Source organism: Oncorhynchus keta, unplaced genomic scaffold (genome assembly GCF_023373465.1).
Source record: "Oncorhynchus keta strain PuntledgeMale-10-30-2019 unplaced genomic scaffold, Oket_V2 Un_scaffold_5444_pilon_pilon, whole genome shotgun sequence".
In the NCBI taxonomy this organism is placed as follows: Eukaryota; Metazoa; Chordata; class Actinopteri; order Salmoniformes; family Salmonidae; genus Oncorhynchus; species Oncorhynchus keta.
Genome location: NW_026290960.1, coordinates 439,367 through 462,682, shown reverse-complemented (window position 1 = coordinate 462,682; position 23,316 = coordinate 439,367). Strand labels below are relative to the sequence as shown.

Below are 23,316 nucleotides of genomic sequence, written 5' to 3'. Positions count from 1 at the left end.
CTCGCAACGGAACACATGAGTAATATTTTGACACTCAGGGCTGAGCATCTTTGGAGGGTCAGAGACAAAACATGGCTAAACAACAAGACCCAGAGGACGATGAAGAAATCCTGAGCACGTTTGAAAAGTTTGTTCGGAATCAAGGACTGGTAAGAAAAGCCTTATACACAATGGTTATTTATTTAGAGACTGCTGCCAATGTGTTAATTTGACGTTAGCTAACGTTAACAAGTAGTTCCTAGCACAGTCCAGGCAAGATTACATAGTGTAGGCAATTTTGTTTTCTACCATGTGTTAAGCTGTAAGAATTCACTTGCTAATTGTGTACACTACTGGTCAAAAGTTTTAGAACACCTACTCATTCAAGGGTTTTTCTTATTTTTTTTACTATTTTCTACATTGTAGAATAATGGTTAAGACATCATAACTATGAAATAACTCATATGGAATCATGTAGTAACCCAAAAAGTGTTAAACAAATCAAAATATATTTTATATATATTCTTCAAATAGCCACCCTATTTGAAGGAGTTCCCACATATGCTGAGCACTTGTTAGCTGCTTTTCCTTCACTCTGCGGTCCGACTCACCCCAAACCATCTCATTTGGGTTGAGGTTGGGTGATTGTGTAGGCCAGGTCATCTGATGCAGCACTCCATCACTCGTCATCTTGGTAAAAATGGCCCTTACACAGCCTGGAGGTGTGTTGGGTCATTGTCCTGCTGAAAAACAAATGATAGTCCCGCTAAGCCCAAACCAGATGGGATGGCATATCGCTGCAGAATGCTGTGGTAGCCATGCTGGTTAAGTGTGCTAAGTGTGCCTTGAATTCTAAATACAGCAAAGCACCATCACACCTCCTCCTCCATGCTTTACGGTGGGAAATACACATGCAGAGATCATCTGTTCACCCACATCACGTCAAAAATTTCCAATTTGGACTCCAGACCAAATTACACATTTCCACTGGTTTAATGTCCATTGCTCATGTTTCTTGGCCCAAGCAAGTCTCTTCTTCTTATTGGTGTCCTTTAGTCGTGGTTTCTTTGCAGCAATTCGACCCTGAAGGCCTGATTCACACAGTCTCATCTGAACAGTTGATGTTGAGATGTGTCTGTTACTTGAACTCTGTGAAGCATTTATTTGGGCTGCAATTTCTGAGGCTGGTAACTAATGAACTTATCATCTGCAGCAGAGGTAACTCTGGTTCTTCCTTTCCTGTGGCGGTCCTCATGAGAGCCAGTTTCATCATAGCGCTTGATGGTTTTTGCGACTGCACTTGAAGAAACTTTCAAAGTTCTTGAAATTTTCCGTATTGACTGACCTTCATGTCTTAAAGTTATGATGGTCTGTTGTTTCTCTTTGCATATTTCTGCAGTTCATAATATGGACTTGGTCAATTACCAAAATAGGGCTATCTTCTGAATACCACCCCTACCTTTGTCACAACACAACTGATTGGCTCAAACACATTAAGAAGGAAAGAAATTCCACAAATGAACTTTTAAGAAATGCATTCCAGGTGACGACCTCATGAATCTGGTTGAGAGAATGCCAAGAGTGTGCAACGCTGCATCAAGGCAAAGGGTGGCTATTTGAAGAATCTCAAATATAAAATATATTTGGATTTGTTTGACACTTTTTTGGTTACTACATGAGTCCATGTGTTATTTCATAGTTTTTACGTCTTCACTAATATTCTAAAATGTAGAAAATAGTCAAAAATTAAGAAGAACCCTTGAATGAGTATTGGTGTTCTAAAACTTTTGACCGGTAGTGTAGGTATTTGAGATGGATCACAACATGATAATAATCAACATAAATACTCACATATAACAAATAGGCCTACATCATGATACTGAAAGAGTCTCTCAACATTTTCTGTAGGTTGACTGGCCTGTGGCGTTTGAGGAGAATATAGAGATATCATCCCACTTCAAACATTACAGTCATCCCAGACAGATATATGACTACTTTAAAGTAAATGTACCATTCCCAGTGGACGTCACCATGTCCTTCTCCAAGAGCATAGAGGAGCTATATTCCAAGATAAAACTACATGCATCTATAATGTCACAAGAACAGAGCAAAAACAAGAATGCGGAGTCAGTGTTTGATGACATGAATAAATGTAAGTAGCTACACTACCCACAGCTCTCAAATTCACCATCAGGCCAAATTGTATATTTCTAGCCCAGGTCATTGAAACATAGGGCTGCTGTGAAGTGGTGATACCTTTGCCATTATCTCAATGTTTCTTTCTCAGATAAAATGTATGTGCAAAGAGCACATCGAATCATGAAAGAGCAGGTAATGAGTTGCAGTTATAATTATTTGTATTAGATTTGATCATTTATATAGGATGATTCTGATTTACAACAACATTGACTGTTTAATTCCAGAGTGAGGCAGTGTCGCGGAGCTTGGACATCAAGGTGATTCTGTTGTCTTGTCTGTTTATGGCTCTTTACACCATGAGGGACATATCTCTCTGGTGTTTACTTAGTTAAACTAATGAGTTGTGTTTCTCCAGGACTATGACTACCCAGGGTTTGATGCAGTCGAGGACACTGACATCCCAGGACATCCTGATGCCTTACAGCATTTGGACAGAGTATCAGAGGCCCAAGGCTTTAATGTACATACCTGCAAACTCAAATCGTGTGTGTGTGTGTGTGTGTGTGTGTGTGTGTGTGTGTGTGTGTGTGTGTGTGTGTGTGTGTGTGTGTGTGTGTGTGTGTGTGTGTGTGTGTGTGTGTGTGTGTGTGTGTGTGTGTGTGTGTGTGTGTGTGTGTGTGTGTGTGTGTGTGTGTGTGTGTGTGTGTGTGTGTGTGAGAGAGAGAGTAAGAGTACCAGACCAGAGTTCTGCTCTCCCTCATCAAAGGGGAATACTGTGGCAGCTCTGCAACCAATCACGTTAATCTAAGGAGCAGCCAGGCTCCTATTAAAGTCCTGTAGTATTAACAGTCCCAGGCTGCATCCTAAATGGTTCCCTATATAGTGCACTACTTTTAACCAGGGCCCATAGAGTTTCCCATAGGGCTCTGGTCAAAAGTAGTGCAGTATACAGAAACGGAGAGACAAATGAAAGGCAGAGTAAACCAGCGCACGGCTAGTTCTTTTTTATGACCACAAACACTAATATCCATCCATTGCGCTGAAAGCCAGATGTGGCCGGTCCGGGTGATGGAGAGCAGATTGTTATGTTATGTCAGGTCTCACAGATACCTGAGCTGTCACAGCTTTTAGGAAAAAGAGAAAGGGATCGCATGCAAACTTCACATGCATGTCAAGCACATGTGTATTGAATGTGGCCCTCTCCCGCTCTCGGAGCATGCGGTCGGATTCGACTGCATTCCAAGCACACATGATTCATCTCTCACATATGTACTGTAGCTATGCTGCTGTGTGGCAGTCTTTAATAGCAGGGTGGATTGGTATTCATTGAAAAGTAGATTAGAGATGAGCTAGTTATCTGTAATGCTTTATTTAACACTCCTGTGTCAGCTGGTATTTACTGACACAATTGGGAACTACCTAACAACAGTAAGGTCATGGTGGCTGTTTCACTGAGTTATCAAAATACTAAAGAATAATTATTGAGCAATTATTATGTAATTACCACTTTGCAATTACCATTTAATTGCTGTGTACATAACAGAACAATTCAGTCTCATTAGGGTTAGGCTAATCATCATTAATCCTGCTGTATGTGTGTGTATGATTCTTTACTGCAGCCAGGCTTCCTGAAGATCTGGAGGCCGTTCTTTCTGTGTGATCTGTCCGTGGCTGTTCTCAAAGACACATTCTGGTGGTTCTTCCTCCACAGATTTAAGGTGACTTCACTCCATCCTTTGTGATGCACTATATCAACGGACAATGCAACCAAGATATGTCACTTTGATACATATATTAATATGAGGCAGATGATGGGGGAGGCTCGTCTTTTACTCCAGCCTGTACAGTACATCCATCACTGGTAATATAGTATTTATAGATGAATGTGATTTAGAGGAAATGCGTGCAGTGAAAATGATCTTATCTGAAGGTTTCTGCCACATTCCACAACTAAGTTATGATATACTCAGTATTAAGCAGAGGCAGTCTTACACACGTATGCACAATAGAAAGCGTATGCACAATAGAACTATTGAAATATCTAAATATTGTACGTAATAGTTCCTGATAGAGTTGAGTAAATTATGAAATGTATGGCTCTGTACGTACATTTATTTTAGAATATGTTCTGACAGTTGTTGATGCTGTCAGGTTAGGTAGCCTGCAGTACCTTACAGTGTGGAATTGTGTGTCAATATCCTCCCAGCCTAATGTGGAGGAGGAGAGCCAGTTGTTTGATCGGATCTCTGGAGCCTTTGTCTCTCTGCTGATGACCGTTCAGATGGACCTGAAGGACAAGCTCTTTAAGGTACTTATGTATATTTAACAAACACTGTTATCCAGAGAGACTTACATTCAGAGCATTCAGCTGTCACAGTCATTGCAAGTAGAACCTTCTTCAAAAACAGCTGCTGTCTGCAAAATCACTGCTTCTAACTTACTTGAAGAAAAGACAAGTATCAGTGTTTGTGCAAGACAAGACAGGTGCACCAGTTACAGTAAAGACTGTGTGTGTGTTCCAGGTGTATGCAGACTGCCTGGCCCAGGCAGTCTACGCAGCGTTCTACGCAGCGTTCCCTGAGTCCATGGAACGTCTAGGCCATGACTTCAAGACAGACCTGACTGACCTCATCTCCCTCTGGGTGTCAGGTTAGTGTTATTGTTTGGGTCTGGTGATCACGGCATGCAACCACATCACGCTGTATTTAGAGAGCAGTTTAACATCTAAATGCATTACAGACTTTCTAAACAACAAAATTACAAACTGTAAATGACAAAGAACAACAAAGATCAAATCAAAATGTATTTGTCACATGCTTGGTAAACAACAGGTGTAGACTAACAGTGAAATGCTTACTTACGGGCCCTTCTCAACAATGCAGAGAGAAAATTTGGAAAATTTTTGGAAAAAATTGTAACACGAGGAATAAATACACAGTGAGTAATGGTAACTTGGCTATATACACGGGGTACCAGTACTGAGTCGATGTGCAGGGGTACAATGTAATTTAGGTAGATATGTTCATATACAGTGCCTTGCGAAAGTATTCGGCCCCCTTGAACTTTGCGACCTTTTGCCACATTTCAGGCTTCAAACATAAATATATAAAACTGTATTTTTTTGTGAAGAATCAACAACAAGTGGGACACAATCATGAAGTGGAACGACATTTATTGGATATTTCAAACTTTTTTAACAAATCAAAAACTGAAAAATTGGGCGTGCAAAATTATTCAGCCCCTTTACTTTCAGTGCAGCAAACTCTCTCCAGAAGTTCAGTGAGGATCTCTGAATGATCCAATGTTGACCTAAATGACTAATGATGATAAATACAATCCACCTGTGTGTAATCAAGTCTCCGTATAAATGCACCTGCACTGTGATAGTCTCAGAGGTCCGTTAAAAGCGCAGAGAGCACCATGAAGAACAAGGAACACACCAGGCAGGTCCGAGATACTGTTGTGAAGAAGTTTAAAGCCGGATTTGGATACAAAAAGATTTCCCAAGCTTTAAACATCCCAAGGAGCACTGTGCAAGCGATAATATTGAAATGGAAGGAGTATCAGACCACTGCAAATCTACCAAGACCTGGCCGTCCCTCTAAACTTTCAGCTCATACAAGGAGAAGACTGATCAGAGATGCAGCCAAGAGGCCCATGATCACTCTGGATGAACTGCAGAGATCTACAGCTGAGGTGGGAGACTCTGTCCATAGGACAACAATCAGTCGTATATTGCACAAATCTGGCCTTTATGGAAGAGTGGCAAGAAGAAAGCCATTTCTTAAAGATATCCATAAAAAGTGTCGTTTAAAGTTTATAATAATAATAATAATATATGCCATTTAGCTGACGCTTTTATCCAAAGCGACTTACAGTCATGTGTGCATACATTCTACGTATGTTTGCCACCAAGCCCACCTGGGAGACACACCAAACATGTGGAAGAAGGTGCTCTGGTCAGATGAAACCAAAATTGAACTTTTTGGCAACAATGCAAAACGTTATGTTTGGTGTAAAAGCAACACAGCTCATCACCCTGAACACACCATCCCCACTGTCAAACATGGTGGTGGCAGCATCATGGTTTGGGCCTGCTTTTCTTCAGCAGGGACAGGGAAGATGGTTAAAATTGATGGGAAGATGGATGGAGCCAAATACAGGACCATTCTGGAAGAAAACCTGATGGAGTCTGCAAAAGACCTGAGACTGGGATGGAGATTTGTCTTCCAACAAGACAATGATCCAAAACATAAAGCAAAATCTACAATGGAATGGTTCAAAAATAAACATCCAGGTGTTAGAATGGCCAAGTCAAAGTCCAGACCTGAATCCAATCGAGAATCTGTGGAAAGAACTGAAAACTGCTGTTCACAAATGCTCTCCATCCAACCTCACTGAGCTCGAGCTGTTTTGCAAGGAGGAATGGGAAAAAAATTCAGTCTCTCGATGTGCAAAACTGATAGAGACATACCCCAAGCGACTTACAGCTGTAATCGCAGCAAAAGGTGGCGCTAAAAAGTATTAACTTAAGGGGGCTGAATAATTTTGCACGCCCAATTTTTCAGTTTTTGATTTGATTTGAAATATCCAATAAATGTCATTCCACTTCATGATTGTGTCCCACTTATAAAAATACAGTTTTATATCTTTATGTTTGAAGCCTGAAATGTGGCAAAAGGTCGCAAAGTTCAAGGGGGCCGAATACTGTCGCAAGGCACTGTAGGTAGTGGTAAAGTGACTACGCAACAGGATAGATAATAAACAGTAGCAGCAGCGTATGTGATGAGTCAAAAGAGTTAGTGCAAAAAGGGTCAACGCAGACAGTCCAGGTAGCTATGTTGTTATCTATTTAGCAGTCTTATGGCTTGGGGATAGAAGCTGTTCAGGGTTTTGTTGGTTCCAGACCAGCACCGGTATTGCTTGCCATTCGGTAGCAGAGACACCAGTCTATGTCTTGGGTGGCTGGGGTCTGACAGTTTTTGGGCCGTCCTTTTTATTTGTAATTTTTTTTCTCACCTTTATTTAACTAGGCAAGTCAGTTAAGAACAAATTCTTATTTTCAATGATGGCCTAGGAACAGTGGGTTAACTGCTTGTTCAGGGGCAGAACAACAGATTTGTACCTTGTCAGCTTGGGGATTTGAACTTGCAACCTTCCGGTTACTAGTCCAATGCTCTAACCACTAGGCTACCCTGCCGCCCCTTTGATAAGAACATTTTGTGTTTAAAAATAGTGTGTCTGTCTCCTATGTGTCTCTGTTAGGTGTGAAGCCCACCCTGTTGTCATGGCAGAGCTGGAACCTGGGCTGGCTGGATCCTGTAGACACGTCCGGGAAGAGCCATGGAGAGTCAGCATGTGGTAAGACCTGATCTACTGACCTGTTTCAGATTTACTGACGGTTCACATCTACTGACCTGTTGTTTCAGATTGACTGAGGGTTTACATCTACTGACCTGTTGTTTCAGATTCACTGAGGGTTTACATCTACTGACCTGTTGTTTCAGATTCACTGAGGGTTTACATCTACTGACCTGTTGTTTCAGATTGACTGAGGGTTTACATCTACTGACCTGTTGTTTCAGATTCACTGAGGGTTTACATCTACTGACCTGTTGTTTCAGATTGACTGAGGGTTTACATCTACTGACCTGTTGTTTCAGATTGACTGAGGGTTTACATCGACTGACCTGTTGTTTCAGATTGACTGAGGGTTTACATCTACTGACCTGTTGTTTCAGATTGACTGAGGGTTTACATCTACTGACCTGTTGTTTCAGATTGACTGAGGGTTTACATCTACTGACCTGTTGTTTCAGATTGACTGAGGGTTTACATCTACTGACCTGTTGTTTCAGATTGACTGAGGGTTTACATCTACTGACCTGTTGTTTCAGATTCACTGAGGGTTTACATCTACTGACCTGTTGTTTCAGATTGACTGAGGGTTTACATCTACTGACCTGTTGTTTCAGATTCACTGAGGGTTTACATCTACTGACCTGTTGTTTCAGATTCACTGAGGGTTTACATCTACTGACCTGTTGTTTCAGATTCACTGAGGGTTTACATCTACTGACCTGTTGTTTCAGATTGACTGAGGGTTTACATCTACTGACCTGTTGTTTCAGATTGACTGAGGGTTTACATCTACTGACCTGTTGTTTCAGATTGACTGAGGGTTTACATCTACTGACCTGTTGTTTCAGATTGACTGAGGGTTTACATCTACTGACCTGTTGTTTCAGATTGACTGAGGGTTTACATCTACTGACCTGTTGTTTCAGATTGACTGAGGGTTTACATCTACTGACCTGTTGTTTCAGATTGACTGAGGGTTTACATCTACTGACCTGTTGTTTCAGATTCACTGAGGGTTTACATCTACTGACCTGTTGTTTCAGATTGACTGAGGGTTTACATCTACTGACCTGTTGTTTCAGATTGACTGAGGGTTTACATCTACTGACCTGTTGTTTCAGATTGACTGAGGGTTTACATCTACTGACCTGTTGTTTCAGATTGACTGAGGGTTTACATCTACTGACATCTAAATGAAAAACTGTTGTTTCAGATTGACTGAGGGTTTACATCTACTGACCTGTTGTTTCAGATTGACTGAGGGTTTACATCTACTGACCTGTTGTTTCAGATTGACTGAGGGTTTACATCTACTGACCTGTTGTTTCAGATTGACTGAGGGTTTGACATCTTTAGATGACCTGTTGTTTGACCTGTTGTTTGACTGAGGGTTTACATCTACTGACTGTTGTTTCAGATTGACTTTTACATCTACTGACCTGTTGTTTCAGATTGACATGAGGGTTTACATCTACTGACCTGTTGTTTCAGATTGACTGAGGGTTTACATCTACTGACCTGTTGTTTCAGATTGACTGAGGGTTTACATCTACTGACCTGTTGTTTCAGATTGACTCACTGAGGGTTTATTTGATTTTTGATTGGAGATGTTTGATGTGAGTCTGGAAGGAGAGTTTGCAGACATCTACTGACCTGTTGTTTCAGATTCACATTTACATCTACTGACCTGTTGTTTCAGATTGACTGAGGGTTTACATCTACTGACCTGTTGTTTCAGATTGACTGAGGGTTTACATCTACTGACCTGTTGTTTCAGATTGACTGAGGGTTTACATCTACTGACCTGTTGTTTCAGATTGACTGAGGGTTTACATCTACTGACCTGTTGTTTCAGATTGACTGAGGGTTTACATCTACTGACCTGACATACAGATTGACTGAGGGTTTACATCTACTGACCTGTTGTTTCAGATTGACTGAGGGTTTACATCTACTGACCTGTTGTTTCAGATTGACTGAGGGTTTACATCGACTGACCTGTTGTTTCAGATTCACTGAGGGTTTACATCTACTGACCTGTTGTTTCAGATTGACTGAGGGTTTACATCTACTGACCTGTTGTTTCAGATTCACTGAGGGTTTACATCTACTGACCTGTTGTTTCAGATTCACTGAGGGTTTACATCTACTGACCTGTTGTTTCAGATTCACTGAGGGTTTACATCTACTGACCTGTTGTTTCAGATTCACTGAGGGTTTACATCGACTGACCTGTTGTTTCAGATTCACTGAGGGTTTACATCTACTGACCTGTTGTTTCAGATTCACTGAGGGTTTAGGCTAAATCTATTCTGTCACATAACGCTGTGATGTAGTGAAGGCATGACTTGATAGTTAGACGTTAAACTGTCCAGTCATCCTGACCGTGGTGCCGTGGCCTTGCATCACTGCACTGTGGACAGCTTTAGAGGACAGACATAACTTAATACTTACCAGAAAGTAGGATTTGAAATTCATTCACTTTTATTCTCACAATATTGTATTGATCTTAGGTTCTAGCTTGCGCTCATAACTATCAGACATGGATTTATACTGTGTGTGTGTGTGTGTGTCTATGTGTCTGTAACTGATTATTGCTCTCTGTGGTTTAGATGTGTCACTAGACAGGAGAGTGTGTAATGTTAGTGCTGTTTGAAAGTGTTCTGGTGTTCTGGGGGTTCCGTGCTAAGCTTCCAAACACTCCAGACTCTCCGGGGGAAACAAGGTTCAAATGTATCAAGTTCTGCCTTTCCCTTGTCTCCCCCTGGAACCCCCTACACCCTCCTGCCTTTCCCTTGTCTCCCTTTGGCTCCCCTTTCACCCCTACCCTTCCCTCCACACATGCTGTTGGCATTAAGCACACATGTTGTCTCATTTGTTCCTGCTTCGCCACAAATGCATGCAGGGCCTACTGCCGTCCGCTGTGCTTAAAGTGTGTCTCTGGATCGTAGTAGATCGTTCCTCACATTACTTTAACAAGTGGAGTGTTTGCTGCTGTGCAACACTGATGTTACTGATGTTACTGTAGCTGATTCCACTCATCACCAGCGTTCATGCCACTCTGACTCGTTCTGCATCCCAAATGGCATCCTATTCTCCTTGGTCAAAAGTAGTGCACTATATGGGGAATTTGGTGCCGTTTGGGATTAGACTAAACCTAATGACCTATTGTTTCAGATTGACTGAGGGTTTAGGCTAAATCTACTGACCTGTTGTTTCAGATTGACTGAGGGTTTAGGCTAAATCTACTGACCTGTTGTTTCAGATTGACTGAGGGTTTAGGCTAAATCTACTGACCTGTTGTTTCAGATTGACTGAGGGTTTAGGCTAAATCTACTGACCTGTTGTTTCAGATTGACTGAGGGTTTAGGCTAAATCTACTGACCTGTTGTTTCAGATTGACTGAGGGTTTAGGCTAAATCTACTGACCTGTTGTTTCAGATTGACTGAGGGTTTAGGCTAAATCTACTGACCTGTTGTTTCAGATTGACTGAGGGTTTAGGCTAAATCTACTGACCTGTTGTTTCAGATTGACTGAGGGTTTAGGCTAAGTCTACTGACCTGTTGTTTCAGATTGACTGAGGGTTTAGGCTAAATCTACTGACCTGTTGTTTCAGATTGACTGAGGGTTTAGGCTAAGTCTACTGACCTGTTGTTTCAGATTGACTGAGGGTTTAGGCTAAGTCTACTGACCTGTTGTTTCAGATTGACTGAGGGTTTAGGCTAAATCTACTGACCTGTTGTTTCAGATTGACTGAGGGTTTAGGCTAAGTCTACTGACCTGTTGTTTCAGATTGACTGAGGGTTTAGGCTAAATCTACTGACCTGTTGTTTCAGATTGACTGAGGGTTTTCAAATCAAATCAAATCAAATGTTATTTGTCACATACACATGGTTAGCAGATGTTAATGCGAGTGGAGCGAAATGCTTGTGCTTCTAGTTCCGACAATGCAGTGATAACCAACAAGTAATCTAACTAACAATTCCAAAACTACTGTCTTATACACAGTGTAAGGGGATAAAGAATATGTACATAAGGATATATGAATGAGTGATGGTACAGGGCAGCATACAGTAGATGGTATCGAGTACAGTATATACATATGAGATGAGTATGTAGACAAAGTAAACAAAGTGGCATAGTTAAAGTGGCTAGTGATACATGTATTACATAAGGATGCAGTCGATGATATAGAGTACAGTATATACGTATGCATATGAGATGAATAATGTAGGGTAAGTAACATTATATAAGGTAGCATTGTTTAAAGTGGCTAGTGATATATTTACATCATTTCCCATCAATTCCCATTATTAAAGTGGCTGGAGTTGGGTCAGTGTCAATGTCAGTGTGTTGGCAGCAGCCACTCAATGTTAGTGGTGGCTGTTTAACAGTCTGATGGCCTTGAGATAGAAGCTGTTTTTCAGTCTTTCGGTCCCAGCTTTTATGCACCTGTACTGACCTCGCCTTCTGGATGATAGCGGGGTGAACAGGCAGTGGCTCGGGTGGTTGATGTCCTTGATGATCTTTATGGCCTTCCTGTAACATCGGGTGGTGTAGGTGTCCTGGAGGGAAGGTAGTTTGCCCCCGGTGATGCGTTGTGCAGACCTCTCTACCCTCTGGAGAGCCTTACGGTTGAGGGCGGAGCAGTTGCCGTACCAGGCGGTGATACAGCCCGCCAGGATGCTCTCGATTGTGCATCTGTAGAAGTTTGTGAGTGCTTTTGGTGACAAGCCGAATTTCTTCTTTCTTCCTGAGGTTGAAGAGGCGCTGCTGCGCCTTCTTCACGACGCTGTCAGTGTGAGTGGACCAATTCAGTTTGTCTGTGATGTGTATGCTGAGGAACTTAAAACTTGCTACCCTCTCCACTACTGTTCCATTGATGTGGATAGGGGGGTGTTCCCTCTGCTGTTTCCTGAAGTCCACAATCATCTCCTTAGTTTTGTTGACGTTGAGTGTGAGGCTATTTTCCTGACACCACACTCCGAGGGCCCTCACCTCCTCCCTGTAGGCCGTCTCGTCGTTGTTGGTAATCAAGCCTACCACTGTTGTGTCGTCCGCAAACTTGATGATTGAGTTGGAGGCGTGCGTGGCCACGCAGTCGTGGGTGAACATGGAGTACCTGAGAAGGCTCAGAACGCACCCTTGTGGGGCCCCCGTGTTGAGGATCAGCGGGGAGGAGATGTTGTTGCCTACCCTCACCACCTGGGGGCGGCCCGTCAGGAAGTCCAGTACCCAGTTGCACAGGGCGGGGTCGAGACCCAGGGTCTCGAGCTTGATGACGAGCTTGGAGGGTACTATGGTGTTGAATGCCGAGCTGTAGTCGATGAACACCATTCTCACATAGGTATTCCTCTTGTCCAGGTGGGTTAGGGCAGTGTGCAGTGTGGTTGATATTGCATCGTCTGTGGACCTATTTGGGCGGTAAGCAAATTGGAGTGAGTCTAGTGTGTCAGGTAGGGTGGAGGTGATATGGTCCTTGACTAGTCTCTCAAAGCACTTCATGATGACGGAAGTGAGTGCTACGGGGCGGTAGTCGTTTAGCTCAGTTACCTTAGCTTTCTTGGGAACAGGAACAATGGTGGCCCTCTTGAAGCATGTGGGAACAGCAGACTGGTATAGGGATTGATTGAATATGTCCGTAAACACACCGGCCAGCTGGTCTGCGCATGCTCTGAGGGCGCGGCTGGGGATGCCGTCTGGGCCTGCAGCCTTGCGAGGGTTAACACGTTTAAATGTCTTACTCACCTCGGCTGCAGTGAAGGAGAGACCGCATGTTTTCGTTGCAGGCCGTGTCAGTGGCACTGTATTGTCCTCAAAGCGGGCAAAAAGTTATTTAGTCTGCCTGGGAGCAAGACATCCTGGTCCGTGACTGGGCTGGGTTTCTTCTTGTAGTCCGTGATTGACTGTAGACCCTGCCACATACCTCTTGTGTCTGAGCCGTTGAATTGAGATTCTACTTTGTCTCTGTACTGACGCTTAGCTTGTTTAATAGCCTTGTGGAGGGAATAGCTGCACTGTTTGTATTCGGTCATGTTACCAGACACCTTGCCCTGATTAAAAGCAGTGGTTCGCGCTTTCAGTTTCACGCGAAACTAACTATGCTATGCTATGCTATGCTATGGGAACAACATCTTCAACGCACGTTCTAATGAACTCGCACACCGAATCAGCGTATTCGTCAATATTTTTATCTGACGCAATACGAAACATGTCCCAGTCCACGTGATGGAAGCAGTCTTGGAGTGTGTAGTCAGCTTGGTCGGACCAGCGTTGGACAGACCTCAGCGTGGGAGCCTCTTGTTTAAGTTTCTGTCTGTAGGCAGGGATCAACAAAATGGAGTCGTGGTCAGCTTTTCCGAAAGGGGGGCGGGGCAGAGCCTTATATGCGTCGCGGAAGTTAGAGTAACAATGATCCAAGGTTTTACCACACCTGGTTGCGCAATCGATATGCTGATAAAATTTAGGGAGTTTTGTTTTCAGATTAGCTTTGTTAAAATCCCCAGCTACAATGAATGCAGCCTCCGGATAAATGGTTTCCAGTTTGCAAAGAGTTAAATAAAGTTCGTTCAGAGCCATCGATGTGTCTGCTTGGGGGGGGATATATACGGCTGTGATTATAATCGAAGAGAATTCTCTTGGTAGATAATGCGGTCTACATTTGATTGTGAGGAATTCTAAATCAGGTGAACAGAAGGATTTGAGTTCCTGTATGTTTCTTTCATCACACCATGTCTCGTTAGTCATGAGGCATACGCCCCCGCCACTCTTCTTACCAGAAAGATGTTTGTTTCTGTCGGCGCGATGCGTGGAGAAACCCGTTGGCTGCACCGCCCCGGATAGCGTCTCTCTAGTGAGCCATGTTTCCGTGAAGCAGAGAACGTTACAGTCTCTGATGTCCCTCTGGAATGCTACCCTTGCTCGGATTTCATCAACCTTGTTGTCAAGAGACTGGACATTGGCAAGAAGAATACTAGGGAGTGGTGCACGATGTGCCCGTGTCCGGAGTCTGACCAGAAGACCGCTACGTTTCCCTCTTTTACGAAGTCGCTGCATGGAATCAATTCCGTTTACCTGTTTGTAAGGCAGAACACAGGATCCGCGTCGCGGAAAACATATTCTTGGTCGTACTGATGGTGAGTTGACGCTGATCTTATATTCAGTAGTTCTTCTCGACTGTATGTAATGAAACCTAAGATGATCTGGGGTACTAATGTAAGAAATAACACGTAAAAAAACAAAAAGGCTTAGGCTAAGTCTACTGACCTGTTGTTTCAAATTGACTGAGGGTTTAGGCTAAATCTACTGACCTGTTGTTTCAGATTGACTGAGGGTTTAGGCTAAGTCTACTGACCTGTTGTTTCAAATTGACTGAGGGTTTAGGCTAAATCTACTGACCTGTTGTTTCAGATTGACTGAGGGTTTAGGTTAAATCTACTGACCTGTTGTTTCAGATTGACTGAGGGTTTAGGCTAAGTCTACTGACCTGTTGTTTCATATTGCCTGAGGGTTTAGGCTAAGTCTACTGACCTGTTGTTTCATATTGCCTGAGGGTTATCCTTTTCATTATCCACATTCACAGTATTGTTGAATAATAGTGGACCATACATATAGTATTGAGACCACTCAGGCTACTGTTCTGCCTGTCTCAGGTTCCATCTTGTTTTGGTGATGCTCTTTAGGCCTTTTGGTTGCAGACCACAGGACAAACATAATATACAACAAACTGGAATAAAAGAGACTGGACTACCCCTCATATGTGTATGGTTTCTATTTATACAGCCAAGCAAAAGGGCAGGAGAGGTGATCGTCTTGGAATGTTTGGGATACATGTTTTACTCCCGACAGATGTATGCCGCCTATGTATGCCAGTTAGGCTCTACACCGGTTGTATGCCAGTTAGGCTCTACACCGGTTGTATGCCAGTTAGGCTCTACACCGGTTGTATGCCAGTTAGGCTCTACACCGGTTGTATGCCAGTTAGGCTCTACACCGGTTGTATGCCAGTTAGGCTCTACACCGGTTGTATGCCAGTTAGGCTCTACACCGGTTGTATGCCAGTTAGGCTCTACACCGGTTGTATGCCAGTTAGGCTCTACACCGGTTGTATGCTAGTTAGGCTCGGTTGTATGCCAGTTAGGCTCTACACCGGTTGTATGCCAGTTAGGCTCTACACTGGTTGTATGCTAGTTAGGCTCTACACCGGTTGTATGCTAGTTAGGCTCTACACCGGTTGTATGCCACCGGTTGTATGCCAGTTAGGCTCTACACCGTTGTATGCCAGTTAGGCTCTACACCGGTTGTATGCTAGTTAGGCTCTACACACGGTTGTATGCCAGTTAGGCTCTACACCGGTTGTATGCTTGTTAGGCTCTACACACCGGTTGTATGCTTGGCTTATGCCAGGCACCGGTTGTATGCTAGTTAGGCTCTACACCGGTTGTATGCTAGTTAGGCTCTACACCGGTTGTATGCCAGTTAGTTGGTTGTATGCCAGTACACCGGTTGTATGCTAGTTAGGCTCTACACCGGTTGTATGCTAGTTAGGCTCTACACCGGTTGTATGCTAGTTAGGCTCTACACCGGTTGTATGCCAGTTAGGCTCTACACCGGTTGTATGCCAGTTAGGCTCTACACCGGTTGTATGCCAGTTAGGCTCTACACCGGTTGTATGCTAGTTAGGCTCTACACCGGTTGTATGCCAGTTAGGCTCTACACCGGTTGTATGCCAGTTAGGCTCTACACCGGTTGTATGCTAGTTAGGCTCTACACCGGTTGTATGCTAGTTAGGCTCTACACCGGTTGTATGCTAGTTAGGCTCTACACCGGTTGTATGCTAGTTAGGCTCTACACCGGTTGTATGCTAGTTAGGCTCTACACCGGTTGTATGCCAGTTAGGCTCTACACCGGTTGTATGCTAGTTAGGCTCTACACCGGTTGTATGCCAGTTAGGCTCTACACCGGTTGTATGCTAGTTAGGCTCTACACCGGTTGTATGCTAGTTAGGCTCTACACCAGTTGTAAAGTGGATTAATGTGCTTCATTGTAAGAAGTTATGTGGCCACTTTAGTTGTGATGCAACCCTTATCAAAACATATAGGCCTAGGGTCTAGGCTACATGAGGTGTGCGACTATGATTTTAAAAGTCACAAAAAAAGGAATGACATGTTTCTTGTCTTACTGCTCAGAAGCTGGGCATCATTTACTATTGATAATATATCATTCACAAGTGATTTTGTCACCCATTACACTATTCTTAATTTAATATTGTTTTTACATTTACTAAATAATATATTTGTGATATTTGTTTCAATTTAGAATGGACCATTATCATGCACCTGTCTCAATGCACTTAAATAGTGAATGGAGGACGGTTTTACCGTGGTTCATTTTCATGCCAGCCAGGTAGGCTATACTCCTGTTGTAAAGAGAAGCAATGTGCTTAATATTAGGAATGTTGAGAAATAAATATACTAGGCCGAGCTGATTGGATCAGATTTCTAATAGAGGCCATCAAAACTGTTTTCTCATGCAATTGCATAGCCTATAGAAAAGTTGCTCAATATGAGCACATGGGCTCTCATTAAATGTTTGATTAGATTTTTGAATAGAATTGCATTGTCAGAGTGATTAGAGGGACGATATTGTCTCTCTCCTTTATTTTCCTAACCAGCAAGCCTAACCTCCAGTTATCTCTCTCCTCTATGTTTGTAGCAAGCCTTGCTAGCTCTCTGTCCTCTATGTTTATAGCAGGCCTTGCTATTTCTCTATCCTATATGCTCCTAGCAGGCCTAGCCAGCTCTCTCCTCTCTCCTCTATGTTCCTAGCAGGCCTAGCCAGCTCTCTCCTCTCTCCTCTATGTTCCTAGCAGGCCTAGCCAGCTCTCTCCTCTATGTTCCGAGCAGGCCTAGCCAGCTCTCTCCTCTTTCCTCTATGTTCCTAGCAGGCCTAGCCAGATCTCTCCTCTATGTTCCTAGCAGGCCTAGCCAGCTCTCTCCTCTATGTTCCTAGCAGGCCTAGCCAGCTCTCTCCTCTATGTTCCTAGCAGGCCTAGCCAGCTCTCTCCTCTATGCTCCTAGCAGGCCCAGCCAGCTCTCTCCTCTTTCCTCTATGTTCCTAGCAGGCCGAGCCAGCTCTCTCCTCTATGTTCCTAGCAGGCCTAGCCAGCTCTCTCCTCTTTCCTCTATGTTCCTAGCAAGCCTAGCCAGCTCTCTCCTATTTCCTCTATGTTTCTAGCAGGTGTAGCCAGCTCTCTCCTCTCTCCTCTATGTTCCTAGCAGGCCTAGCCAGCTCTCTCCTCTCTCCTCTATGTTCATAGCAGGCCTAGCCAGCTCTCTCCTCTATACTCATAGCAGGCCTAGCCAGCTCTCTCCTCTCTCCTCTATGCTCCTAGCAGGCCTAGCCAGCTCTCTCCTCTCTCCTCTATGTTCATAGCAGGCCTAGCCAGCTCTCTCCTCTATGTTCCTAGCAGGCCTAGCCAGGTCTCTCCTCTTTCCTAAATGTTCCTAGCAGGCCTAGCCAGCTCTCTCCTTTATGTTCCTAGCAGGCCTAGCCAGCTCTCTCCTCTCTCCTCTATGCTCCTAGCAGGCCTAGCCAGCTCTCTCCTCTTTACTCTATGCTCCTAGCAGGCCTAGCCAGCTCTCTCCTCTTTCCTCTATGCTCCTTGCAGGCCTAGCCAGCTCTCTCCTCTATGTTCCTAGCAGGCCTCGCCAGCTCTCTCCGCTTTCCTCTATGCTCCTAGCAGGCCTAGCCAGCTTTCTCCTCTTTCCTCTATGCTCCTAGCAGGCCTAGCCAGCTCTCTCGTCTCTCCTCTTTGTTCCTAGCAGGCCTAGCCAGCTCTCTCCTCTTTCCTCTATGCTCCTAGCAGGCCTAGCCAGCTCTCTCCTCTCTCCTCTATGTTCCTAGCAGGCCTAGCCAGCTCTCTCCTATATCCTCTATGTTCCTAGCAGGCCTAGCCAGCTCTCTCCTCTTTCCTCTATGTTCCTAGCAGGCCTAGCCAGCTCTCTCCTCTTTCCTCTATGCTCCTAGCAGGCCTAGCAAGCTCTCTCCTCTCTCCTCTATGTTCCTAGCAGGCCTAGCCAGCTCTCTCCTATATCCTCTATGTTCCTAGCAGGCCTAGCCAGCTCTTTCCTCTATGCTCCTAGCAGGCCTAGCCAGCTCTCTCCTCTCTCCTCTATGTTCCTAGCAGGCCTAGCCAGCTCTTTCCTCTATGTTCTTAGCAGACCCAGCTCTCTTCTCTTACAACCCAGTTAGCTCCTGTTGGCTGCAGTCTCCTCCACAGCCTGTTGGGAATCCACAGCCTTGAGTTAGAAATGTGTTTACATTTTGAACATGTTACAAATTATCTGCTAAGACTAACTTTGCGTGACTTGGCAGAAGCCTTCACCTTGCTCAGACTTTGTTTGGGTCAACCTTATTCTGGGGTTTGCTCTCTCAACTTGACTCTTTATCTGTCAGAACTGCTCAGAGCCAGATGTGAACCCCAACAGAAGGTAAAGCTCTCATCTATCTGTGTGTGTGTGTGTGTGTGTGTGTGTGTGTGTGTGTGTGTGTGTGTGTGTGTGTGTGTGTGTGTGTGTGTGTGTGTGTGTGTGTGTGTGTGTGTGTGTGTGTGTGTGTGTGTGTGTGTGTGTGTGTGGCCGCCTGCCAATACACTCTCCCCTCAATCTGAAAGCTCTCAGATTTCACTCAATACAATATACATTTATGAGTTACTACAACATGTTCCGTCTGTTGACATAGTTTTATCCGCTGCTGCATCAAATGAAGAGATGTATCCAGGACTGTTATCCTGACCTTATCAGACAAGGGATCATGTCATTCATGTGTCTCATGCATCTCCCTGCTGGACCCTTATCTAAATTAAACTTTTCCCATTTGTATCTTCCCAGTGTGTATTTAATATTGTTGGGACAAAGGACAGCAGATTTGATTATCTAGTACTTTAGTCAAATAAGATGGGAACTAGTCTGGTTAACATCTCTGGAGAGAACTCCAATGCAGTGAGACAGAGCGTTTTATTAACGTCTGCAGTCTGAAGGACCCTGGCCTGCAGCAGACCTTTAAACTGTGATAAACTGCAGGTTGTTATTTTTAGGTCGTCAGTATTAAGAGACTAAAGGAAGGTGTTGTTAGAATGATATATTGATCCGTAGGGGGCTTGACTCACCATCTCTGAATATGTTTTTGAGATCCCAGCCAAGCTCACATCCTGAAAATATCTTTCGAGATCCTAGAAGATGCTGTAAGATCCTACAATATTTTAGAGGATCACCAGGCAATGATACTTGTCTCTTGTCAGGGTTTAACAGGTAAACCCACAATCCAATAATACTGTATGCTGTTGTTATATGATATATGATATAAGGTATAAAACATTGTTATGGTACATGAGGCATTGATTAATGCTCAATTTTAAAATCATCTTCCTACCATCACATCTAAGGCAGTATGACACCAATTTTGATCCAACTTTGCAAATCAATTTCAATGGAGGTACATAACACACTCCCCACCTCTCGTCATGATCTGTTCCATCTTTACCGAGAACCATATTCCGGATTTTAACAGGGTCATTAGCATCGCGGTTATAGAACATAGTATGATGGTGGAACCCTATGCCATTCTGTATATCAGTGTCTGTGTTTAAAATAAAAAACACTTAAGTTGTCAGATATATGCTGGTTTATTATCCATATGACATCAGCACAGCCGATCCTTTTGATATTGTCTTGTATTTTGCCGTTCAGTTATTCCTAGAATGTCTTGTATTTTGCCGTTCAGTTATTCCTAAAATGTCTTGTATTTTGCTGTTCAGTTATTCTCTGAATGTCTTGTATTTTGTTGTTCAGTTATTCCTAGAATGTCTTGTATTTTGCCGTTCAGTTATTCTCTGAATGTCTTGTATTTTGCTGTTCAGTTATTCCTAGAATGTCTTGTATTTTTCTGTTCAGTTATTTCTAGAATGTCTTGTATTTTGCCGTTCAGTTATTCATAGAATGTCTTGTATTTTGCCATTCAGTTATTCCTAGAATGTCTTGTATTTTGCCATTCAGTTATTCCTAGAATGTCTTGTATTTTGCCCTTCAGTTATTCTCTGAATGTCTTGTATTTTGAGTTATTCGTCTTGTATTTTGCAGTTATTCTCTGAATGTCTTGTATTTTGCCGTTCAGTTATTCTCTGAATGTCTTGTATTTTGCCGTTCAGTTATTCTCTGAATGTCTTGTATTTTGCTGTTCAGTTATTCCTAGAATGTCTTGTATTTTGCTGTTCAGTTATTTCTATTGCCCATTCCATGATCTCGCCATCACGGTTGACAACTCCATTGTGTCCTCCTCCCAGAGCGCTAAGAACCTTGGCGTGATCCTGGACAACACCCTGTCGTTCTCAACTAACATCAAGGCGGTGGCCCGTTCCTGTAGGTTCATGCTCTACAACATCCGCAGAGTACGACCCTGCCTCACACAGGAAGCGGCGCAGGTCCTAATCCAGGCACTTGTCATCTCCCGTCTTGATTACTGCAACTCGCTGTTGGCTGGGCTCCCTGCCTGTGCCATTAAACCCCTACAACTCATCCAGAACGCCGCAGCCCGTCTGGTGTTCAACCTTCCCAAGTTCTCTCACGTCACCCCGCTCCTCCGCTCTCTCCACTGGCTTCCAGTTGAAGCTCGCATCCGCTACAAGACCATGGTGCTTGCCTACGGAGCTGTGAGGGGAACGGCACCTCAGTACCTCCAGGCTCTGATCAGGCCCTACACCCAAACAAGGGCACTGCGTTCATCCACCTCTGGCCTGCTCGCCTCCCTACCACTGTGGAAGTACAGTTCCCGCTCAGCCCAGTCAAAACTGTTCGCTGCTCTGGCTCCCCAATGGTGGAACACACCCCCTCACGACACCACCTTCCGGAGACACCTGAAACCCCACCTCTTTAAGGAATACCTAGGATAGGATAAAGTAATCCTTCTCACCCCCCCCCCCTTAAAAGATTTAGATGCACTATTGTAAAGTGGCTGTTCCACTGGATGTCATAAGGTGAATGCACCAATTTGTAAGTCGCTCTGGATAAGAGCGTCTGCTAAATGACTTAAATGTAAATGTTGTATTTTGCCATTCAGTTATTCCTAGAATGTCTTGTATTTTGCCATTCAGTTATTCCTAGAATGTCTTGTATTTTGCCGTTCAGTTATTCCTAGAATGTCTTGTATTTTGCCGTTCAGTTATTTCTAGAATGTCTTGTATTTTGCTGTTCAGTTATTCCTAGAATGTCTTGTATTTTGCTGTTCAGTTATTTCTAGAATGTCTTGTATTTTGCTGTTCAGTTATTCTCTGAATGTCTTGTATTTTGCCGTTCAGTTATTCTCTGAATGTCTTGTATTTTGCCGTTCAGTTATTCATAGAATGTCTTGTATTTTGCCGTTCAGTTATTCATAGAATGTCTTGTATTTTGCTGTTCAGTTATTCCTAGAATGTCTTGTATTTTGCCGTTCAGTTATTCTCTGAATGTCTTGTATTTTGCCGTTCAGTTATTCTCTGAATGTCTTGTATTTTGCCGTTCAGTTATTCCTAGAATGTCTTGTATTTTGCTGTTCAGTTATTTCTAGAATGTCTTGTATTTTGCTGTTCAGTTATTCTCTGAATGTCTTGTATTTTGCCGTTCAGTTATTCTCTGAATGTCTTGTATTTTGCCGTTCAGTTATTCATAGAAAGTCTTGTATTTTGCCCTTCAGTTATTCTCTGAATGTCTTGTATTTTGACGTTCAGTTATTCTCTGAATGTCTTGTATTTTGACGTTCAGTTATTCTCTGAATGTCTTGTATTTTGACGTTCAGTTATTCATAGAATGTCTTGTATTTTGCCGTTCAGTTATTCATAGAATGTCTTGTATTTTGCCGTTCAGTTATTCATAGAATGTCTTGTATTTTGCCGTTCAGTTATTCATAGAATGTCTTGTATTTTGCCGTTCAGTTATTCCTAGAATGTCTTGTATTTTGCCGTTCAGTTATTCTCTGAATGTCTTGTATTTTGACGTTCAGTTATTCTCTGAATGTCTTGTATTTTGACGTTCAGTTATTCTCTGAATGTCTTGTATTTTGACGTTCAGTTATTCATAGAATGTCTTGTATTTTGACGTTCAGTTATTCATAGAATGTCTAGTATTTTGCCGTTCAGTTATTCTCTGAATGTCTAGTATTTTGCCGTTCAGTTATTCCTAGAATGTCTTGTATTTTGCCGTTCAGTTATTCTCTGAATGTCTAGTATTTTGCCGTTCAGTTATTCCTAGAATGTCTTGTATTTTGCCGTTCAGTTATTCATAGAATGTCTTGTATTTTGCCGTTCAGTTATTCATAGAATGTCTTGTATTTTGCCGTTCAGTTATTCATAGAATGTCTTGTATTTTGCCGTTCAGTTATTCATAGAATGTCTTGTATTTTGCCGTTCAGTTATTCATAGAATGTCTTGTATTTTGCCGTTCAGTTATTCATAGAATGTCTTGTATTTTGCCGTTCAGTTATTCCTAGAATGTCTAGTATTTTGCCGTTCAGTTATTCTCTGAATGTCTAGTATTTTGCCGTTCAGTTATTCCTAGAATGTCTTGTATTTTGCCGTTCAGTTATTCATAGAATGTCTAGTATTTTGCCGTTCAGTTATTCATAGAATGTCTTGTATTTTGCTGTTCAGTTATTCATAGAATGTCTTGTATTTTGCCGTTCAGTTATTCTCTGAATGTCTGGTATTTTGCCGTTCAGTTATTTTCTGAATGTCTTGTATTTTGACGTTCAGTTATTCTCTGAATGTCTTGTATTTTGCTGTTCCTCAAATGTGTTGTTGGCAGGTG

General features: G+C 43.0%; 1 protein-coding gene and 1 long non-coding RNA gene across 6 annotated transcripts in view; one reads left to right on the top strand and one right to left on the bottom strand.

The window, feature by feature from the left end:
- LOC118375887 (protein FAM227B-like) overlaps window positions 1–23,316 on the top strand; it is a 75,038-nt gene that overhangs the window by 770 nt on the left and 50,952 nt on the right. Inside the window, exons 2-10 of one of the 3 annotated variants that reach the window (XM_052516791.1) lie at window positions 39–149; window positions 1,888–2,131; window positions 2,267–2,310; window positions 2,403–2,435; window positions 2,534–2,638; window positions 3,738–3,836; window positions 4,325–4,426; window positions 4,641–4,767; window positions 7,384–7,479. In XM_052516791.1, the coding sequence (XP_052372751.1) occupies window positions 72–149; window positions 1,888–2,131; window positions 2,267–2,310; window positions 2,403–2,435; window positions 2,534–2,638; window positions 3,738–3,836; window positions 4,325–4,426; window positions 4,641–4,767; window positions 7,384–7,479 (928 nt within the window). In that variant the 5' untranslated portion in view covers window positions 39–71. Of the gene's footprint in view, window positions 1–2; window positions 150–1,887; window positions 2,132–2,266; window positions 2,311–2,402; window positions 2,436–2,533; window positions 2,639–3,737; window positions 3,837–4,324; window positions 4,427–4,640; window positions 4,768–7,383; window positions 7,480–23,316 lie in introns of those variants that run through there. The other 2 variants (XM_052516792.1, XM_052516793.1) reach the window with 2 other exon arrangements.
- On the bottom strand, window positions 7,506–8,605 carry LOC127929148 (uncharacterized). 3 transcript variants are annotated; one of them, XR_008133433.1, is made up of 3 exons: window positions 8,160–8,605; window positions 7,692–7,808; window positions 7,506–7,652 (listed from the first exon to the last, which is right to left on the bottom strand). It is a non-coding gene; the product is annotated as an uncharacterized LOC127929148 (long non-coding RNA). The 3 variants fall into 3 exon arrangements; XR_008133435.1 differs by having other exon boundaries at window positions 7,506–7,691; window positions 7,770–7,808; XR_008133434.1 differs by having other exon boundaries at window positions 8,472–8,605.